Below are 19168 nucleotides of genomic sequence, written 5' to 3'. Positions count from 1 at the left end.
AATGTGGTTGGCGCAAATCTGTGCATGTCGATGTGTTCCATGGCAGCATGGCAGCATGGCAGCATGGATGTGCACCACCAACAACAGCTTCAATAGTATTAACAACCACGACAACAATACCAACAACAACTATCCAGCAACAACTATCCAGCAACAACATTAACAGCAGCAACCAGTAACCAGCAACCAGCAACAGCAAGTAGCAGCAACATCAGCTGCTGTAAAGAAAGCATTGTATAGATTGCATTGTGATTGTGGATGCGGATATGTGGTATGGATTTCTTGATAGGACTGCACAACTAAGCCGACGTACGACAGTGATTGCCGTGAAAATTAAACGATAGAATATCTCGAATAAGTTAGTCACAAATATATATACGATTGTATATATATATACTTACTACCACAAAATGAACTATAATTGCACTATACATTGAGTTGATTCGACTCTTCTAATGAGACTACATGCAGCGCATAAAGACCGTATAAAAGGCCGTACAACTAAAATTGTTACCTATGTGTATCTAGACTTTATCTAGAAACTTTAAAATCTAATAGAGTTCAGCATTAAATGAAATTCTAAATCAGGCAAATTTTAGTAATACCGTTGGTAAATAAATTTAATTGAACCAAAAAATTCATACATACATGGCTATAATGCCATTAAATCCCTAGTAGGCACTACAGCCACATCTCTAACAATTCGAGAATGCCGGGCTTCTCTTGACGTATGTGTATCAATCTCACATGGGTTCCTTAATACACAGCTATCTTGCATGACTGTAAGGCGGATGAGCTTGCCTAGGCAGGCACGCTAGTTCCTGACAGTCACTTCTAGATATTGGCATCCCATAACCTAATTCACATATACTATTCTAAATAAATTTAATAAATTTGAAATATATTTCATATTCATATTTGAAATATATTTTGGAATATATTTGAAATATATGTAAAAATAATGAAACAATTTTCGTAAAACATACCCCAAGTATTGTTATAAATAAGTTAAAAGACCATAGATCTCTTGATTCCAAAAGAGCTTTATTCAAAGCGTATCCAATACTGAAGCGCTGTCTGATATCTCCACTTAGAAAAATATGCACTAACTGCATGATGTGACGAGTAAGAATATTTGAATCGAAGATTTAGTTAAAATCTGTTCGAATCAAATAAATTATTTTTCTAAGTGTATATCTCAATTTGTTCCATATCTCTTTCTTATTTATTATTTATATTATAGCGTATTTTCTCTTATCAGGTGTTTAGCCAGGATTGTGTCAAAAGGGAATATACTAGAAAGTACTTTTTGTATCTATGTTTTCCTAGTTCACTTAATGTTTGTGTTGTGTATTATATTGTCATGGGAATCTATCTCCTACCCTCATTGGATTTGACACTACTGCTGATTAAGGTACCAGTATATCATGAATGGTTCTCTGCAGAGCGCCATCAAGTTACCAGTATATTTCTCTATAAGTCTTTTTTTAATTACTTCTTGCACACAGATATATCAACGTTGAGAGTTACTAATTGTTCCGACCCACAAAATGTACAGAATAATTATTAAATAAAATACCAGGAAATTTTGAATACCTTTCATAAAAGCTGCCTTTCTAAAATAGACCACACAGCATAGATATCCTTATAAGAAAGTGAATTTTTGAAATATGTATGTAGCTGATATTTAAGCCAGTTACACCTTCAAAATTAAAGCGAATATTTATTCTTTATCTGTAATACCATGTTTCCACTGCAGCTAAATCAGTTTATGTTAATCTAATTAATATTTGGTCGTTTTCGTTGGCATAAGTTCATTTATGTATGCGAAAGAGCTTTTTTTTATGTGTCAGAAAGTTCTGTGAAAGTTCTAGGAGTGCTTTTGTTTGTTTTTATATTTTTTGTTAAATAATATATGATAGTGTACAATGATATTAAAAATATATTTAATATATAAGCTGATTTAAATATTTTTATTTATTAATTATATATTTTATTTATAAAAATTAAACATTTTAAAGAATTCTTATTTTTTTGTTTATTTTCATTTAATTTCATGTCAAATTTCAATCATTTTCCTTTTGGGAAATATATTTTGCAATGTTGCATTCGACATTTTTGGTGTTATTTCCTTTGATTTCTTCTTAATTAAATTATAAAGTACCAAAATTGTTTGTAAGGCTGATCAAATTTCATTAGAGACCTTAATCAAATAAACTGTTTTAACGAAGATAGTGGGATTATACTATAGAGCAAACTTTTGTAATTAGATCTCTTAAATCAATCTACCTAATTCAACATGTAGTATTGACAGTTCCATTTCATTAAATAAAAAAGTAGTGAAATTTTTCTAGAAAAAAAAAAATATTTTAGCTTTCACACACTTTAAGTGAGGATGCAATGAAGCAGCAATGGCAGGAACAATTGAGACCACATAAGCGCAAAAATCCATTTCCAGCAAAAAAAAAAAAAAAAAAATAAAATAATATAGAATAAAAATTCAAACCTCACCAACGAAAGAGAAGAATTTTGGAATTCACACAAAATAAAAGTGAATTGCGAAAAGCGACAATTTATATTGGTTGATGTGAAATCCATCTTAGTCACAATTTTCAATTTTCATGACGGAAATGATTTTTGATGCGAATACGTTTTCGCGCGCATATCCCAGTCCTTAACACACCGTGCCGACGCTGCACACTCACAGTTATAAGGCCAGCATGCATTCCATTCGAGATGTGGCAGTCATTAAATTATAAATTTGTTTAGTTAAACATAAGGATTTTAGAAAATTTGTAGAATTTTGTTAAATGAACAATTTTGTATGCTTTTAATGACTTCAAATATTTATTTTGAGTTGGAATAGCTAATAAATACTATTTACCTATTTTGAAAATTTTATGCACTTATGGGTTTTCCGGTAGCAAGCTTCTAGGCTTATGAATGTGTGTACACACTCATTTGCATTGGATAGCTTTTAGGCAAAACATAGTTACGTATATGGTATGTAATTTATTACCTCCCCTTCTTTCCAAAAACATTTACTTAGTTTCAATAAATAAATAAATTAACTACTACTCCATAACCTCACTTTTTGATGACACTGTGATTGAACGTTGAGTTGAACAGCTCAATCCACAAATAATTGCTTGTATATTTATAATTTAAGTTCACTTTTTTGTATAATGAAGACAAATTTGAATACCAGATACATATATAGTATACCGATAGAATTGTATGAATTTTTCATATATTATTTTTATATATTTCAAACTCAGTTCGATACATATTATTTTTATTAATTATATTGTCTTTCGAGTTTATTAAGTTCATTGTACAAAAATTCCATTTTCAAGAATTTGATATATACACACGTTTCAGTTTTAAATATATCATGTAAATATAGTTCATCCACGACAAAAATTTCGATAACCTCATATATATAGCCACTATCAACACATAGAAAGCAATAGCAGTGACTGCCCTCAACGGACAAATAGGATTGACAAGGATATAGAAGATGAGAGTCTAGGAGACTAGAGAGTCTTGACAAAGTAGTTCCTTGAATATAAGTTACTATTTACTCTGACGGCTCTGAACTAAGCGACAGAGTAGGCAGTGAAATCTTATTTAACAAATTAAATTTTATCATCTCGATTGCCCTACTATTTCATTGAGTTTTAGGCAAATATAGAGGTAAGTATGCAGCAAAGTGAGCTTTATGCCAAACAATTTATAATATTTGTTGTCGCAGTTTTCTCTGATGGCCAAGCTACAGTTTAATCTCTGATAGCCTTAATAGCTAACAAAATATCACGCCTCTCTCAATGAATTGGCAAATCCTGTCGGTACTCAAATCATATGGATACCTAGATACAGAGATCACTCGTATAACTGTAAAGTATAAACTTGCTAAAGCAAGTATGCTACACTTCAATATCTATTTCCTTTATATAGGTGGCTAAATTAGTAAACTGGATAAATAAAGAGTTTTATCAGATCACAATACTCACCTGGTTAAAATTGGACAAAATTCATATACCATAAGTCAGCTGCTTTAACTAAAATGGAACCAGCTCACTACAACTGTATCGATACTGACAGGTTACTACATGTAAGAAAGTCATGCAATAAAACGTGGTGTAATGACTTTTGTCAGAGCTGTGGTTCTGCAGATGAGGGAGAAATTGTATTCCAGATCATATGTCAGTGTCCATAATGAATTTCAGAAATGAATTATACAGAAATGAATACGATACTGTCATTGGCTCTGTCTGAACTATCACCAGAAATATTAATAACGGCCAAGAATACCGACCCATTAGCAGAAAATATTATTGTAAAAACTAATGAAGAACCATATAAAGGTTTAAAATTATTAATAAAAATCATAAGATGACCCATGAACTATGTTATGTGAAAAAATAGAGTGGTTGAATTTACATAACTTATCATCATTCCTTCATGGATCAGTGATGTTTGGTTACGCGAGTTTATGGAGTTCCGGCAGCAGATCCAGTCCTGAATGTATGATCGTGCATAATATTTTTGAGTGACTCACTAACAGAGAACGGATTAGTTGCTATTCTGTTATCAATAACGATTGATGAGCTTGTTTTCTCTAAAACTTTTAAGTGAGAATGTTTTGTATATATATTTTTTGAAGACATTACGCATTTGGTTTTTGCTAATTACTGGATAGACGATTTATCCGAATCCGAAAATCTTCTAAAGCATATATTGCTTCATCAAAACCAGCAACAAAATTTCAGTTGAAAGGTTTTCGCGAATAAAGAAGATTTAAAAGTGAATTAGTATAATCTTTTTTACTCATCTATGGAATAAGTCTAAAACAATGTTTATCACATATATTTGTTTATATTTTTATGCTAAGGATATTAAGGACGGACAGACAAATGTTATGAAACACTTTATAATTTTGATGTTTCTTAAAGAAATTGATAATGTGAATAAACTATTTAAGCTTAAGAATGTAGAGGGGGCGTCATATAAAGCTGGTGAAAAAAACTGTTTCTTATACTATGCTTAGAATATTGTACTTAACTCGTCATACATGTGCCAGTTTTCTATACAAAATCCATACAAAATACATACAAAATTTATACAAATGCATGCAAAATCCATATAAAAAAAGAGAGCTGATAAGATTTTGATAAGTCTAAGCGTAAATATAATAATAAACACTTCTTTGTTGGCCATATCTATTTTTGGTCAGTATTGTCAGGAAATTATATCACGATTCCGATACTCTAGGTACGCCTATTTGACAACGGAATAAAGTAATGTCTGTACTTCTGATAGTTTTTTCCACTAAGCTATATGTCAACATAGCTTAGTTTTTGGGATATCAGACTTATTAGTTCGAAATTTTTACATGAAAATTATCGTCAGAAGATGCCATTTATTTTTGAAATCAATGTAAAAATTGAGTAAGATAATGTGTTTAGAGTTTGTTAGTATAATCAATGTAAAATTAAATTTAAACCTCTATAAGTATATATAGTATTTTTGAAAAAAAGTTGACTTTAATATAATTCCTTGTCAAATAGAGATGCCCACAAAATTTGAATTCCGTCGAAATTAACTTACTTACGTACTTAGTTGGCCATTACAGACGTGAGTCGTCCTTGACTGTGTCGAGTAGCCTCAGCCAGCCAGCCCTATTAGTGATTTGCTATTGCCATTTGGTAGTACTGAATACCCCAAACTGCGTTTTCCACCTGCGGGTACCAAATCAAACACCTTTCTAGCCAAAGCATATTCTTCTATTCGCTCGACATGACCGAGTTAGCGAAGCTGCTGTATTTCTATGCGCTTAACTATGTCAATGTCGTGGTATAGCTCATCATCGTCCCAAACTTTTGCACCATACAGTAGGTCAGGCATGATAAAAGACTTGTAGAGCGTGAATTTTGTTTGTCGAGAGAGGGCTTCATTTCTCAATTACCTACTTAAACCGAAGTAGCATCTGTTATCAAGAATGATTCTTCGTTAAACCTCTAGGCTCACATCATTTTTGGTGTTTACACTGAACTTATAGTCGTCAATAGCGACGTGGGTCATAAGACGCTCAGGAAATTTGTTTGTGGACGGAAAGTACTTTATTTTTTGTCCTCGTTTGTCAGAAGGTCCATTTGCTTCGCTTGTTTTTCTAAGTTGGAAAATGCTACACTGACAGCTTGATCGGCATACGCAAGTAGCATTACACTTTTGTAGAAAATTGAGCCATTGTGCTGCTCGGATTATCGTTTCTAACATTACGCTAAAGTAGTCAAGGTTTTTCCCGTTTTTAACGGAACTGGTGGTGTTGCTGAACGTCATTTTACATAGCATGTCAAAATTGTCTGATAAATAAAAAACAAAAACAATTCCATTTATTTATGTTGTGCTTAAATTGCTTTTGAACCTCTATAAAATAAGTTATATTGTCATATAGCATTGTATAGTAACTGACTCTACTATAATCCGTTATCGTATCTGGGAAATCTGAATGGATTTGAAATCATCTATAGAATAACAAAAACTAAAAACTAATTTTATTTATTTGTATTTTATTGAAATTTACTTTAAAGTATGCTATGTTAGCGTATACCGCGACTGAAAAGTCACTAACTCTACTCTAATCCGTTGTCAATTGGGCGTTCTCTGGAAATCTGAATAGCGTTGAAATTGTCTATTGAATAAAATCAAAACGCTAACTTTATATATATATACTCCATAAACTCTTATATATATTAATGTTTTATTTAAGTTATTTGAACCCCTGATAACTCGGAAAATTAGTTATGTTGTCACATATCGCTAGAGAATAGTTACTCTCTACTATAATCCGTTGTCAATTGGGCGTTCTCAGGAAATCTGAATAGCGTTGGAATTGTCTATTGAATAAAATCAAAACGCTAACTTTATATATATGAATAAAAGCAAAACACTAACTCTATATATATATACTCCATAAACTCTTATATATATTTATGTTTTATTTAAGTTGACTTTGAACCCGTGATAACTCGGAAAATGAGTTATGTTCTCACATATCGCTGGAGCATAGGTACTCTCTACTATAATCCGTTGTCAATTGGGCTTACCTAGGAAATCTAAATCTCGTCGAAATGATCTGTCTGATTTTATTCATCTTTATTTTATTTATATTTTAAATTTCACACACCCCCAAAAAACATCTTTTAACTCGCATAAGGCGTTTATGTATCTGTTATATACCTGACCTTGTATGTAAAGCAAATCCTGAAAATTAGTTAGTTATTTTTATAAGATTTAAAGGACTTAATGCTAAATACATTAATTCACCATCTTTGATACAAAGGTCTTATATTTTCTGTTGATCGTAAATCTTTTCAAGTCGTAAAAATTCCGTATTTGATGAATAGTGCAGAAATTTTTAAGAATTATGTTAATGGCACAAATGATTTTTTAAATGACATAAAACATTATTTGTGACAGTTATTTTTTGTCCTAATGAGAACACTTCATCCAGTTGAAGTTTAATTTGAAATTTGTGTAACTATTATTTAAGGCATTCTTGTATTTCGCACCACTCTTACTTGTGAGTATCTAAATATCTGTTGATTTCCAGTTATTTTTAGGTATTTTTAGTCATTTTCTTACTGGGAAGACGACGTCCCTTTGCTTAAAGTTTGCTTAACGCACCATTAAGTTTATCGTTCCTTAATGCATTTTCTGTACGCAAAGCAAAGTAAACCAAAACAAGACAGAGCAAGACAGAGCAGAGCAAAGCTCTCGTTTGGTTCACCACAGAAAGCAACAAAGCCGAGTTCTGGGACACATAACCCAAATTGAACCCGATTAGCAAGTCGCCCGTTAAAGTTTTTCTTACACTTCTAATTGGAATTTTATTCCATTACAAATTGTAATTAAGTGATAAGATGAAAGCAAAATAAAACTCAGAGTTTTAACAAAAACAAATATTAAAATTAAAATAAAAATAAAAATGAAAATAAAATATTTAAAATTTATTTATAGCTAATTGCTTCCTGCACCACATACACATCGCACATCGCACACCGCACATCGCACATATCACAGTGACAGTCACACCAGTAAACACACTGTCCACTGTCCACTGTCGACTGTCGACTGGACTGTCGACACAGTGATATATCGATACATACCGACATGCATCTCTGTATGCTTTCAATATTGCGGTCTCCGACCTTCCCATTGACAACACGAACTGGATTCATTTTGGGCATTTGTCGTTAGTCTCTTATCAGTGATAAGTGCCTTAATTTGTAGCAACTACAACGTTTTTAAATGGCATGCATGCAGTTCAGTTTACTTTGGCTTAATGCTGTCATGAGCTGCATGCATCACTTTATCGTCTGTGTCCATTGCATTTTACTGATAACACGTATAAAATGCACATATCCATCCATATGCTAACATATATACCATACATAAATATATAATGTGTGGTGTATATAGTTTATGGTGTTTATACAAGTACTGATGTTTGTATAGGTGCGTTGGTGATATGCTCGCAGCGGCATGTTTTTCAATTTTTTTTCAGGGACCATCAAACCATCAAACCATCAAATCGTATTGATATCTATATTTAATTCAGTAGATTAGTTAAAGCACGTTTTAACCATTTATTATCCTTTTTAGGTACACCCATGTCATTATTCCTGCATATAAAATGCATCTTGACTTATAGTGCATTTGTGGTCACAACTCGTATTCGTATTCTCGGCTCTTGCTTTTTTACGTTGTGATATTTTGTCTTGTTGCATACATTTATCATTTTTATCATAATAGTGTCGCTGCAAACTCATTGACAGTAATATCAGTTCATTAGATACATTTTCAAAGTAGTTTTTAACCAAAAACTGAGTAACTAATTTTGTTGAAATCTTATCGATTCTATTAGAAAAAAAAACTTAAACTACATATCCGAAAGTATAATAAAAATTCTTTTAGGATTCATCATCAGGCAACCTCTGTTCGTCCAAAAAAAAATACCCAACAACACACGGTTTGTGCAGCCTTCTAATTTGACAGTCACAAGTTCTAAGACTGACACTTGCAATCCAAACAAATTATATACGAACTATAAACTAACTAAAAAATTCGAATATATTCTAAGACCACTGATAATGAGTACTTGGCAATACTCGAAATGGCATTGTATAGTCAACCAAACTTTAATAAATTAGTTATAATATTTGTTGTTATCTTTTATATCTATTCAAACCCTTCTAACTTTTTAATAGTTTCTTTTAGTATAAGACGCACTACTTACGAAAAAAAAAATTAACATTAAAAAACACGGTTAAGTTAATGGTTGAAAAAAAAAATTTTATGCTAGAAAATTTGAAGCCTGTTGGATTTTAGACCTCTTTTACGACAGATACGCCTTACCTGGAGAAAACTCTTTCCAGTTCTTACATTTCAACAAAACAAGGATTCTTACATTCATTTAACAACATATCAACAATATTTGTAGCAGAAAATTTCCTTCATACCGAAGCAAATTTTTGATAACCATGATTTTTTATGTACCATATCATCTTTATAATTGTAAAGTTATTGCATATACTTTTTGACCAATCACTTTTAATATGATTCAGTTTTTAATTAAACAACACTTATAATCTCTTAAGAAATAAAACGACTGCCTAGAATAGTGAGAACGATTCTAGTAAAATTTATATTAGAGTATAAGTGTATACTAAACATATAAAAAAAAAACTTCAAAAAAATCATTTGAATCATCTTTTCCTGATGTCTGTCCAAACTACAATCGAACTATTCTGCAACCAATTAGTCTTGAAATCTATTATACTAAGGTGACAATATTCTTCTTGAACTCGATACATGTCATTCTATTCATCCAACCTTTCAACACAACATCTCTCATACCTCTTACCTCCTAAATCACACCACCATTTCCAATAACATAATCTCAGTAAACTAGCCCCAGTGAATACTCTGCACGCTGGATTATCTGGAAGTTAGGGGACCACACAACACTATAACAGCTCAACAGAAGTTAGTCGCTTTTAAAAATAGAAAGGTTATGATGTTATAATGTATAGATATTAAAGAGCCAGGCTGAAATAATATCTTGTATAGGAAAAATATTGAACTGTAATGTACACTGTGTAGTCGCTCGAACCGTCACTTTAACGAACTTATTACGTTACACTAAGAATTTTAATTTCATGCGTTTACTTCTGGTCTGAATTATCTTTCTTTTTCGTTAATTGTTAATTAACTTGTTTTAAGGTTTTCAGCATTTTTCTTTTATTTTTTTATTTACAATATTTTAAAACATTTTATGTTACAATATGAGATAATCTTATCGGCTAAAATTTTAATGACTCAGAGAGGCGAGGTAGATGTCGCCTGTAATTTACTTGATGAATCAGAATTTGTACCGGTGTGGTCTGTGACTTCAGTTTAAAATCTACTTTTACATTATTTTTATTAATATTTACTTAATTTATGTACACATTAAACTTAAGTTACGACCAAAACTAAATATTTAAAATTCAGACAAACTTTAAAACTTTTTAAAAAAAACTAGTATATTCGTATATTCGTAATTTATCGTGAGTTAAGCTCTTAAGTGCTAACACTAAGAGTTAAACAATATTAAAAACTAAATATATTCATATTCTTTTTTTATAAGACCATACTCAGTTGTCCTTAACAACCTATTAACAAAACATATAGACTTAACGATAAAATAAATTTTTTAAGAGCTCCCTTTTTTAAATATTGATAGTACTAATTTTGGAATTTTTTCTTGGGAAAAACGGACCCGTGGAGTTTTGAGAACTCTTATTCTAGAACAATATTAAAATGGCTATATTGTGGGGTCTGTTAATGATAAAACCTTAAAATTTGTACATTGTAGAGTTAATTCATTAAACATTATGCAAAAGACATAATAATCAAAATTATTTATATTACATATTTCTCTATTTTTACTGTAAATTTCAATGTAAAAAAGTTAACATTAGGACGAATGACATCCTCAGGGACCTGAAGACTAATCCGATTAAAAAATACATAAAGTATTGAGCCCTGAAATTATTTACGAAAACTGACAGGCTTACCAACACCGCATTATCGAATTTTATAATGGTTACTGTTAATTTGTTAATTAATTAACCATTTCATAATGGTTAATTAGTTTGGACAATATCTAGTTTTTGTAAGCCGTTTAGTTATCTACAGAAGAATTAATAAATTTATAATACATAAATATTAATATAGATATCAACTCATTACCTCTATCAAAAGCGCTCCGCCTCTGCACAGTTAGTCAGTGTTGGTAAAATATCAGAATGGCATCTATACAACAATGGACTTTTAGGGCTTGAATAGCAAAATTTTTAAGAGTATAAATTTTATTTTAAAAAGAAGCTGTCAAATTTTTGTTTCCAGTGGCAACAATCGAACAATCCAATAATAACTTTTCAATCATGTTATCTTTGAAAATTTTGAAATTTAAACTTACCTTATATAAAACTGAAATATATATTATTCAGAAAAAAGTTTGGATTGTAAAATGTGTTAGATTTTTTCATTGCTTCCCAAAACTTTGACAATATATTTTGGTTTTACTATTGTATTATTCTGCGAATTCCAAAACGCGTTTCAAATCTATATTTAATATACCGCTTAAGATTAAAACATTTAATCATTTCACTTCAACATGTTTAAAACGAAGAAGATGGCCTCTGGATCTATCGGGTTCTCCCCCAAGTACTCACGTTCAACATTGATGTCACTCAATCCTTTAAAGTTGTCACCACGTACTGATCGCGTACAAACATTGATACATCAGGCACGCCAATCAGGTGTTCTTAATCTTAATGGTTGTTATCTGCAATCTTTGCCAGAAAACGTCTACAGCATTAACCAGTTACGCATTAGGAGTGGGGTTGTACGCACGAAGGCGAAAAAGAACTCACAACGTGGTGTGCCCGCGGAAGTGATGCTGCAGAAGCTCGATGTAAGTAGTAACTGTGTAATTGAACTATCATCGGATATCGGAAAGTTAGACTCACTAACCAGCTTATCCATGCAGTCCAATGCATTAACCAAATTACCGGAAGAAATTGGCCAGTTGATGAACCTAACTCGAATTAATTTAAGTCAGAATAAAATAGCGGTTTTGCCACTGGGTTTTTATAGTCTGATAAATTTGCGATATTTAAATATTTCGTATAATTTAATAGAAGAGTTAAACCGTGGTATTGGAAATTTTACCGCTTTAGAGTTCTTCGACTGTGCCAATAATCGCTTAAGCTCACTTCCCAATAGCATTGGATACATGGATCGCTTGACCAAACTGGTACTCTCAAGCAATAATATAGGTGAACTACCAAAGACGTTGGTGAATATGGTCAGTTTACAAAAACTGGATTTGCAACACAACGAATTGATTTCTCTTCCTAAAAACATGAACCATTTGCGTAACTTACATGTACTCAGTTTACAAGATAATAAAATCATGGACTTGTCTGAACTGGCTGGTTGTGACAGTTTACTTGAGCTGCATGCGGATCGTAATAAGATCAAGCGTTTACCAAATAAGTTAGTGTCAACCTGGACTCACCTCAAGGTGCTGCATATACCATTCAACAGGTTAATGGAGATTCCTTCAGATTTAATAGTCTTGCAAAGTTTAACTGAAGTCGATTTCTCTTTCAACACCATCACCAAATTGTCTACATCTGTGGCATTATTGCAGAATTTGATTAAGTTATACATTACTGGCAATCCTATCCGTCAAATCGATACTAATATAAATGCCTTGGAGCCTGCCAAAGTAACATCAACGGCTTTTAAAGCTTCCATAATCGATGCAAGAATAGATCACTGGAATGATAGCAATCAATTCTGTACCACTAAACGTTCACCTTTATGTTTGCCCAATTTTCGAGAGCACCGTTCAGAGGTCGTTAATTTTTCTAATGGAAGCCTTACCAATTTACCGTGTGAGTTCCAGTTTATGTGCATTTGTGTAGTTGATCTCATTGGTGACAAAACCCGTTCTCGTGCAACGCTTCCACCATTTCTGACTAGCTTCACAAACTTAATGATCCTCAATTTGTCAAACAATTATCTCGAAAATTTGCCACAAGAACTAGCTGTCTTAAAGAACCTGACTGAATTGAATATATCACAAAACAAATTTCAATATATACCAAACTGTGTCTACCGTTTTAAGAATCTTACGGTTTTGTTGGCTAACGATAATCGTATTAAGATGATTGATACCGGTGACCAAGCTTTGGGAGCTCTTAAGCACCTTACAACAATCAAAATGCGTTATAACCGTTTGACTAGCTTACCATTCAATTTAGGATATTTTACAAATATCAAGACTCTGGACATCACTGGCAACCCATTGGACTTTCCTAAGCAGCGTACTATTAAAAAGGGTACTAAGGCTATTATGGCCAATCTTCGTTATCGTTCTGAATGTGCAGTGTAATTATTTTCATTTTTACTACAAAATTATTAGTTCTAGCGGTAAAGTAGCAATATAAATCGCTAAGAAAAACCAAATTCAACAATGTACCTATGGGATTTGCACACTTTGAATAATAATTTTACATTTTAATAAACGTGAAACTCAAATTGCATGAAAAGAGTTTTTTTTTCTCTAAATAAATTTAGATCATAAATTATGAATATCTAGTTAATAATTAAAAGTTATTATTTAGTAGAAATTAGATAGCTTTAACGAAATCATTATACTCTTGAAGAGATTTACTTTAAACTATACATTCGCTTGCTTGAAATCAATAGGCATAATAATCCTAATAGTTCCATCCTAGTTTATATGAATAAAAAAGTTGTAAGTTACTTGAAACCTATAACACTTTATTAAATAGTTAACAATAGCTGTCAGATCGATTGTAGATTATTTAGATAAACAAGATAAAAATTTTTCAAGACCCCAAACTTTTTAGAAATCAAATCAACATAATGAAATTTTTAAATTTAACTCACGAAATACTATCAAATAAAATTTAGTTAAACATTAATATGTTTTATAGGTTGTAGAAAGTAAATATAAAAAATTCTAGTAGAACTTTTTGAAAAAAATATAGTATTTATGGGTTCATTATCCTCATTTTAATTACTAAGAAGTATGGATAACTGTTTAAGACGTAAAACATGTACCGTTTATGAATATATATGTATATATATTGACAATACTCGAAACACCCAAAAAATTCAATTATTTAAAAATAATAATTAATTTTTGTTGTTATAATTAACTACTATACTTTAAGAACCATTTTAATATATATGTGTATACATATTATACAGCTCTCAAATAAAAGCCTTCTATTGCTACTATTATAGCTCATTGAACCCTAAAATGTAAGCATATCAAAAGATGACAAAACTCACTTGAACCGACAGTCCTCGCATATGTAAACTAAAATATGCCTCCTCAAGAAGCATAGTCAATTATGATCAAAAATTTTCGTTTCATGTCACACAAATAATCATCCATAATTCAGTGCCATAATGAATATAACGTTCCCTCCTTGCTGCAAACGTCAATCTCTTCTTCCATATAATAAACACATCAACTACTATCGCCACAGAGATAAAGGCTTTCTACTTTGTGTGCCGAGGCAGTAAACTCTTCGAGGTTAAAATCTTTTAAAAATATATTCATGCTTATATATAGATATTGCATTATTAGAACTACGTGCAATTTTCAAGACAAAAGTAGTGCTTAAGAATCGTATTTCGGTTTAGTATCCGTTCAAATGTTATGCCTGCAGACATTTTTTTATTAAAATAGATATGATTGTGAGATTAGTTAGAAATACTTTAAGACCATTCTTTAGTGGGTATATAGAAAACATACCACATAGAGAAACTAAGTATTAACATAGCCTAGATACAGTATATATATATGCACACTATTGAAACTGCATCTGAATTCCACTGCTTAGGTAATATAGCTATGCAATTTTTAAGCGCTTTTCATAAATGTAGTTAAATTTAATGATATTATTACTTATATTCAAAAGTTCAGAACTCAACAGTTATATCTAACTGAAAACAAATTTTGAATATATACATGTATGTCTTGTGTTTGTTGTAACCAGCTGGGACCTACTTGCAAAATCCCTTTGAGAGTTGTTGAACGACACTTGGTCGTGGTTGGTGACGAAACGCTTCTTCTTCTTTGCTGATGCAACCCGAATTAGTGTCTTGAACACTTTTACTTAATAGTGTCTGTGACTATTTGTTTGAATCACTATAATACGAGCGTCATTGAATTCTGATAATAAGTTATTCAATTGGTTTTATATAAGCGATATATGAATGTAAGCAAATTGCTATAAGCAAATCTTCTAACCAATAACAGATATAAATAGGTCACAACTAGATTCTAGTATCAGTTATTAACTTATAAGATTTGTTAATAATAACACAAATAGTTTATCAGATAAAGGAATAGAATAGATTGGAAAAAGCAAAGAAATTATATTAACTCGACCTTATACAAATCTGATATTTAAAAAAAACTGACTTTTAAGTGACCAGTAAGGCAACATTACCAGCAAAAGATGAAGATGTTCCACATATAAGAAAATTATACATTCAAAATGTGCTTTATATATTCTGTACTAAAACATAAATCACTTAAAAACGCACATAATCACATATATTATTGTATATGTAAAATATTGTACAAATTTGTTTGCAAGAATAGTATAAAAGTAACAAATTACCAAAATGGAGAGATCATATTGCAGAACATCAATTACAGAAATGTATACATTTTAAAGCCTTTTGGCGACTTATCTTAGAAAGACATTGATTTTCTTGTTTTTCTATAATATATAAGACTATCTACATTTCATCGATTTTAAACGAGGACGTCTTGTTACTCAAAAACTACGAGTTAGTTGGCTGTTATGACGCTCAGAGTTATTTGTTATTAAAAGTAATCTATAATTAAGTATTTTCATCATTCTTATTTATTTCGATCATAGGTAAAGACACAACAACCAAAAGGTGATCACCAACACATGGAGTCAATTAACTATAATCCTTAATTATAGCATATAGGCATATATGCGTACATTCCATCAACATTTTTTTCCAATATCTTTGCCTTGAAATATAACACATATTGGTGTTAACAATAATATATCCGTATTCTCTTCAGTTTCCAAATAACTATAGCTATAATTGCTGGAGTTCATCTAAAATAGTATGATCGATGATTATATCAAGAAACCATATTGTTAAACACATATTAAACTTACTCAGTAACCCAGAAAAACAGACATTCTATAAACATTCATATGTGTTTGCGTAATATGTCACGTTGAAAATTGTAAATTTATTTTACACATCGAGTTCCACACTTCTTACTGCTTATTGTCCATGGTAGGATTCGTCCTTTTAATGAAACATTAAAGTATGGAATCACTTTCATCTAAGCAAATGAAGTCAAGAACTACTCATTTGGAGCATAAAAAAATGAGGATTCTCTGTCATAACTTGGAACACTTGTTTCGTTTAAAAGACAATTTAACGTCAGCGAGGAATCTTATGCGAGACACTCCTTAACACCAGCTTTTAATTCATCTGCATCTGCCTACAGATAAGAAGTAAGTCATCCCATTAACATGTAATTGAACTGCAACTGCTGAAAAGAATGATAAAAGCTATTTTAAGTACTCGTGCAGCTCAAAATAGTTATTAGCTTCCGAAATTAACAAAATTCATGGCTTAAATAAATCAAATTGACATTAATTTTTTTACAATTTAAAATCGTTTTTTTTTTTTGAATTTCATGTAAACAAAAAATTGAATTACGCCACATTTGTTTTGTTACTTCGTTGCATTAACAAATTCCTAAATCCTAATCCCTTACCTGGTTTATTTAGTAGTTAAAGAGTGACACACGGTCCTGTTAATTCCTATTGATTCCAATTCAATTATCCTTGTTAATATAGATTCCATTCGATAAAATATATACATATATATTTTTATATCTCTAATATCATTTGTCATGGCATTCTTATGCAATAATGCTTTTATTGTGATATCCATATTAATCCCTTAATTAAATAGTCTTAATTATTACAAATAATTCCATATTTTAGTAATTGTACATCATTCGTACAAAAAGCAACCGCGTAAAATATGACATTTGAATAGAGAATTAGTGCACAACAAAATTCGATTACTCATTCACAGTACACGATTCACAGTTCAGAATATATTCTATGTTAATGATACGTAAACTATTTATAAAAACTTCTATATAGTAGCTTATTAATTATATCATATTAAAAAGTGTTTAATTACATGTATATAAATAATATTCATAAAACTTACATATAGTAAATTAAAAAATATATCCTGTGTACAAAAGTAATCGGTTCAATCTATGCTTGGAAGCAAATTTTTACATATGTAATGTTAAAATAAAAAAAATTTATAAGATTTTTCTGGTCATATTAAAATATCTGACTAATTATATTACAAATAATTTGCTGTTTGTTTAAACATTTAAACACGAAAAAAAATTTGCTATTTTGTATTATGTCTTTTATTTACATTAGGGGTATACAGACACGCTCCTTATATTAGGAACTCGGTAATATGGCATTTACATTGGCCGAAAATGGCTCATTTTGAATGAGCCATTTGAAAGTGTTTACATTCGTTCTATTTCATTTGTTCTCATGTCAACAGCTGATTTTTCAACTTGCATGTTGATTTGATTTTTGGCCTGTGCCAAAAAAATGTTGCATGAAGGTTAAATATGCCTTCAAACCTTACATTAGAAACTTAAAACATATTTTTAACTTCGATTAATTACTTTTTAGGAAGTAAAAGTTCTAAAAAGCAGTGCATCGTTTTCAAGAAAATGCAACCACCAAACATTTGTTTACCTTTTTTTGTAAATATGTTAAAAACAGCTTTTTCAAACTGTCAAAATGCCATGAAGAGCTTTCATTTAGGGTATGTTCAATGGATTCCTTTGCATTTGGAACGTATGTGGAATGCATTCGAACGTCATTCATACAGAATGTGAGAAAATTGCTCATTTTTGTGCTTGAAATTTTATATGCAAGAATGAGCCATTCGATACTCATTTTCGATTTTTGACCAAAATGAGCCATTTTCGGTCAATGTAAACGCCGTATAAAATAAGAATACTTTATATGTAAATAAATATTTTTGTGAAATTATAACGTTACGGTAAGATAACAACTTATAGAGCATTGATATCTGAAAATTTTTAGTAAAAAATCGCAATAAAATAAAAGTAATTGTGAAAAAATACGAAATATTAATATACAAATTTCAAATTTATATAATAATAATAAATAAGAAATAATGGAAATATGATATAATAAAAATTAAATTAAATTTTAATTTCACCTCTAGTTTCCATTTTCATAATTTTAATTATGATAAAAGAAGTTAAAACAAAATCAGCTGTTTTCGCTTTTCAATTTAATAAGAAACGAGTAAAAACGAGCGCCAGAAGGGTGTCAGTTTGCAACTTTAGCGATTATCGAATTAAGTATGAAAACTCCAATTATTGTTTTGTAAAGACACGACATAATTATATATAGGTCTTATTCCAGTTCGAGTAAATTGAAGTAAAGTAAATTGAAATTTTCTAGGAATTTTTTGCACTGCACTTAATTATATTTCTTTATTGCACTTTTTTATTATTTTTCTGTTAAAAGTTTTCAAATTTATTTATTTATTAAACATCTTATAAAATGTTCACAATGGTAATACTTAATTTTTGCTTAATTTACCTTACTCGAAAATCTGGTAAATACTAACATAGACTGCCATATCGACATAAATTACTATTTCCTTTAATTTACCATCAATTTATTCGAAGTTGCACACGGCTTAAAAGTTTCATATTAGTTTATTTCAACTATAAATAATCGAACACACTTCACTACCGACTACTTACGTTTTCATTATTTTATCAGACAACCCTGTTTCTTAAAATATCTAAATGAAATTGATTTATATAAAACTGAAGATATATTAATAAAATATTATTAATTAAAGTAAAAATGTAAATACAAATATAGAATAAAAATATTATTTTCAACAAATTTAA

The 19168-nt window shown here is 30.5% G+C and overlaps 1 protein-coding gene and 1 long non-coding RNA gene across 2 annotated transcripts; one reads left to right on the top strand and one right to left on the bottom strand.

Annotated features, from left to right (window-relative positions):
• Positions 1-11570: 11570 nt before the first annotated feature.
• Positions 11571-13650, top strand: LOC119662314 (leucine-rich repeat-containing protein 40-like). Its single transcript, XM_038071910.1, has one exon. The coding sequence runs from the start codon at positions 11726-11728 to the stop codon at positions 13511-13513; it is 1788 nt and encodes a 595-aa protein (XP_037927838.1). The 5' UTR covers positions 11571-11725; the 3' UTR covers positions 13514-13650.
• Positions 13651-16003: 2353 nt separating this feature from the next.
• Positions 16004-17191, bottom strand: LOC119689965. Its single transcript, XR_005253524.1, has 3 exons — positions 16940-17191; positions 16326-16711; positions 16004-16262 (listed from the first exon to the last, which is right to left on the bottom strand). It is a non-coding gene; the product is annotated as an uncharacterized LOC119689965 (long non-coding RNA).
• Positions 17192-19168: the final 1977 nt, after the last annotated feature.

The sequence above is a fragment of the Teleopsis dalmanni genome, chromosome X (genome assembly GCF_002237135.1).
Source record: "Teleopsis dalmanni isolate 2A chromosome X, ASM223713v2, whole genome shotgun sequence".
Lineage (NCBI taxonomy): Eukaryota > Metazoa > Arthropoda > Insecta > Diptera > Diopsidae > Teleopsis > Teleopsis dalmanni.
Note: the sequence above shows the minus strand (reverse complement) of the source record. Positions and strands in the feature narration are given on the sequence as shown.

Coding starts and splice junctions, on each gene's coding strand:
- LOC119662314 (XM_038071910.1), top strand. CDS start 11,726: ATGTTTAAAACGAAGAAGATGGCCTCTGGATCTATCGGGTTCTCCCCC.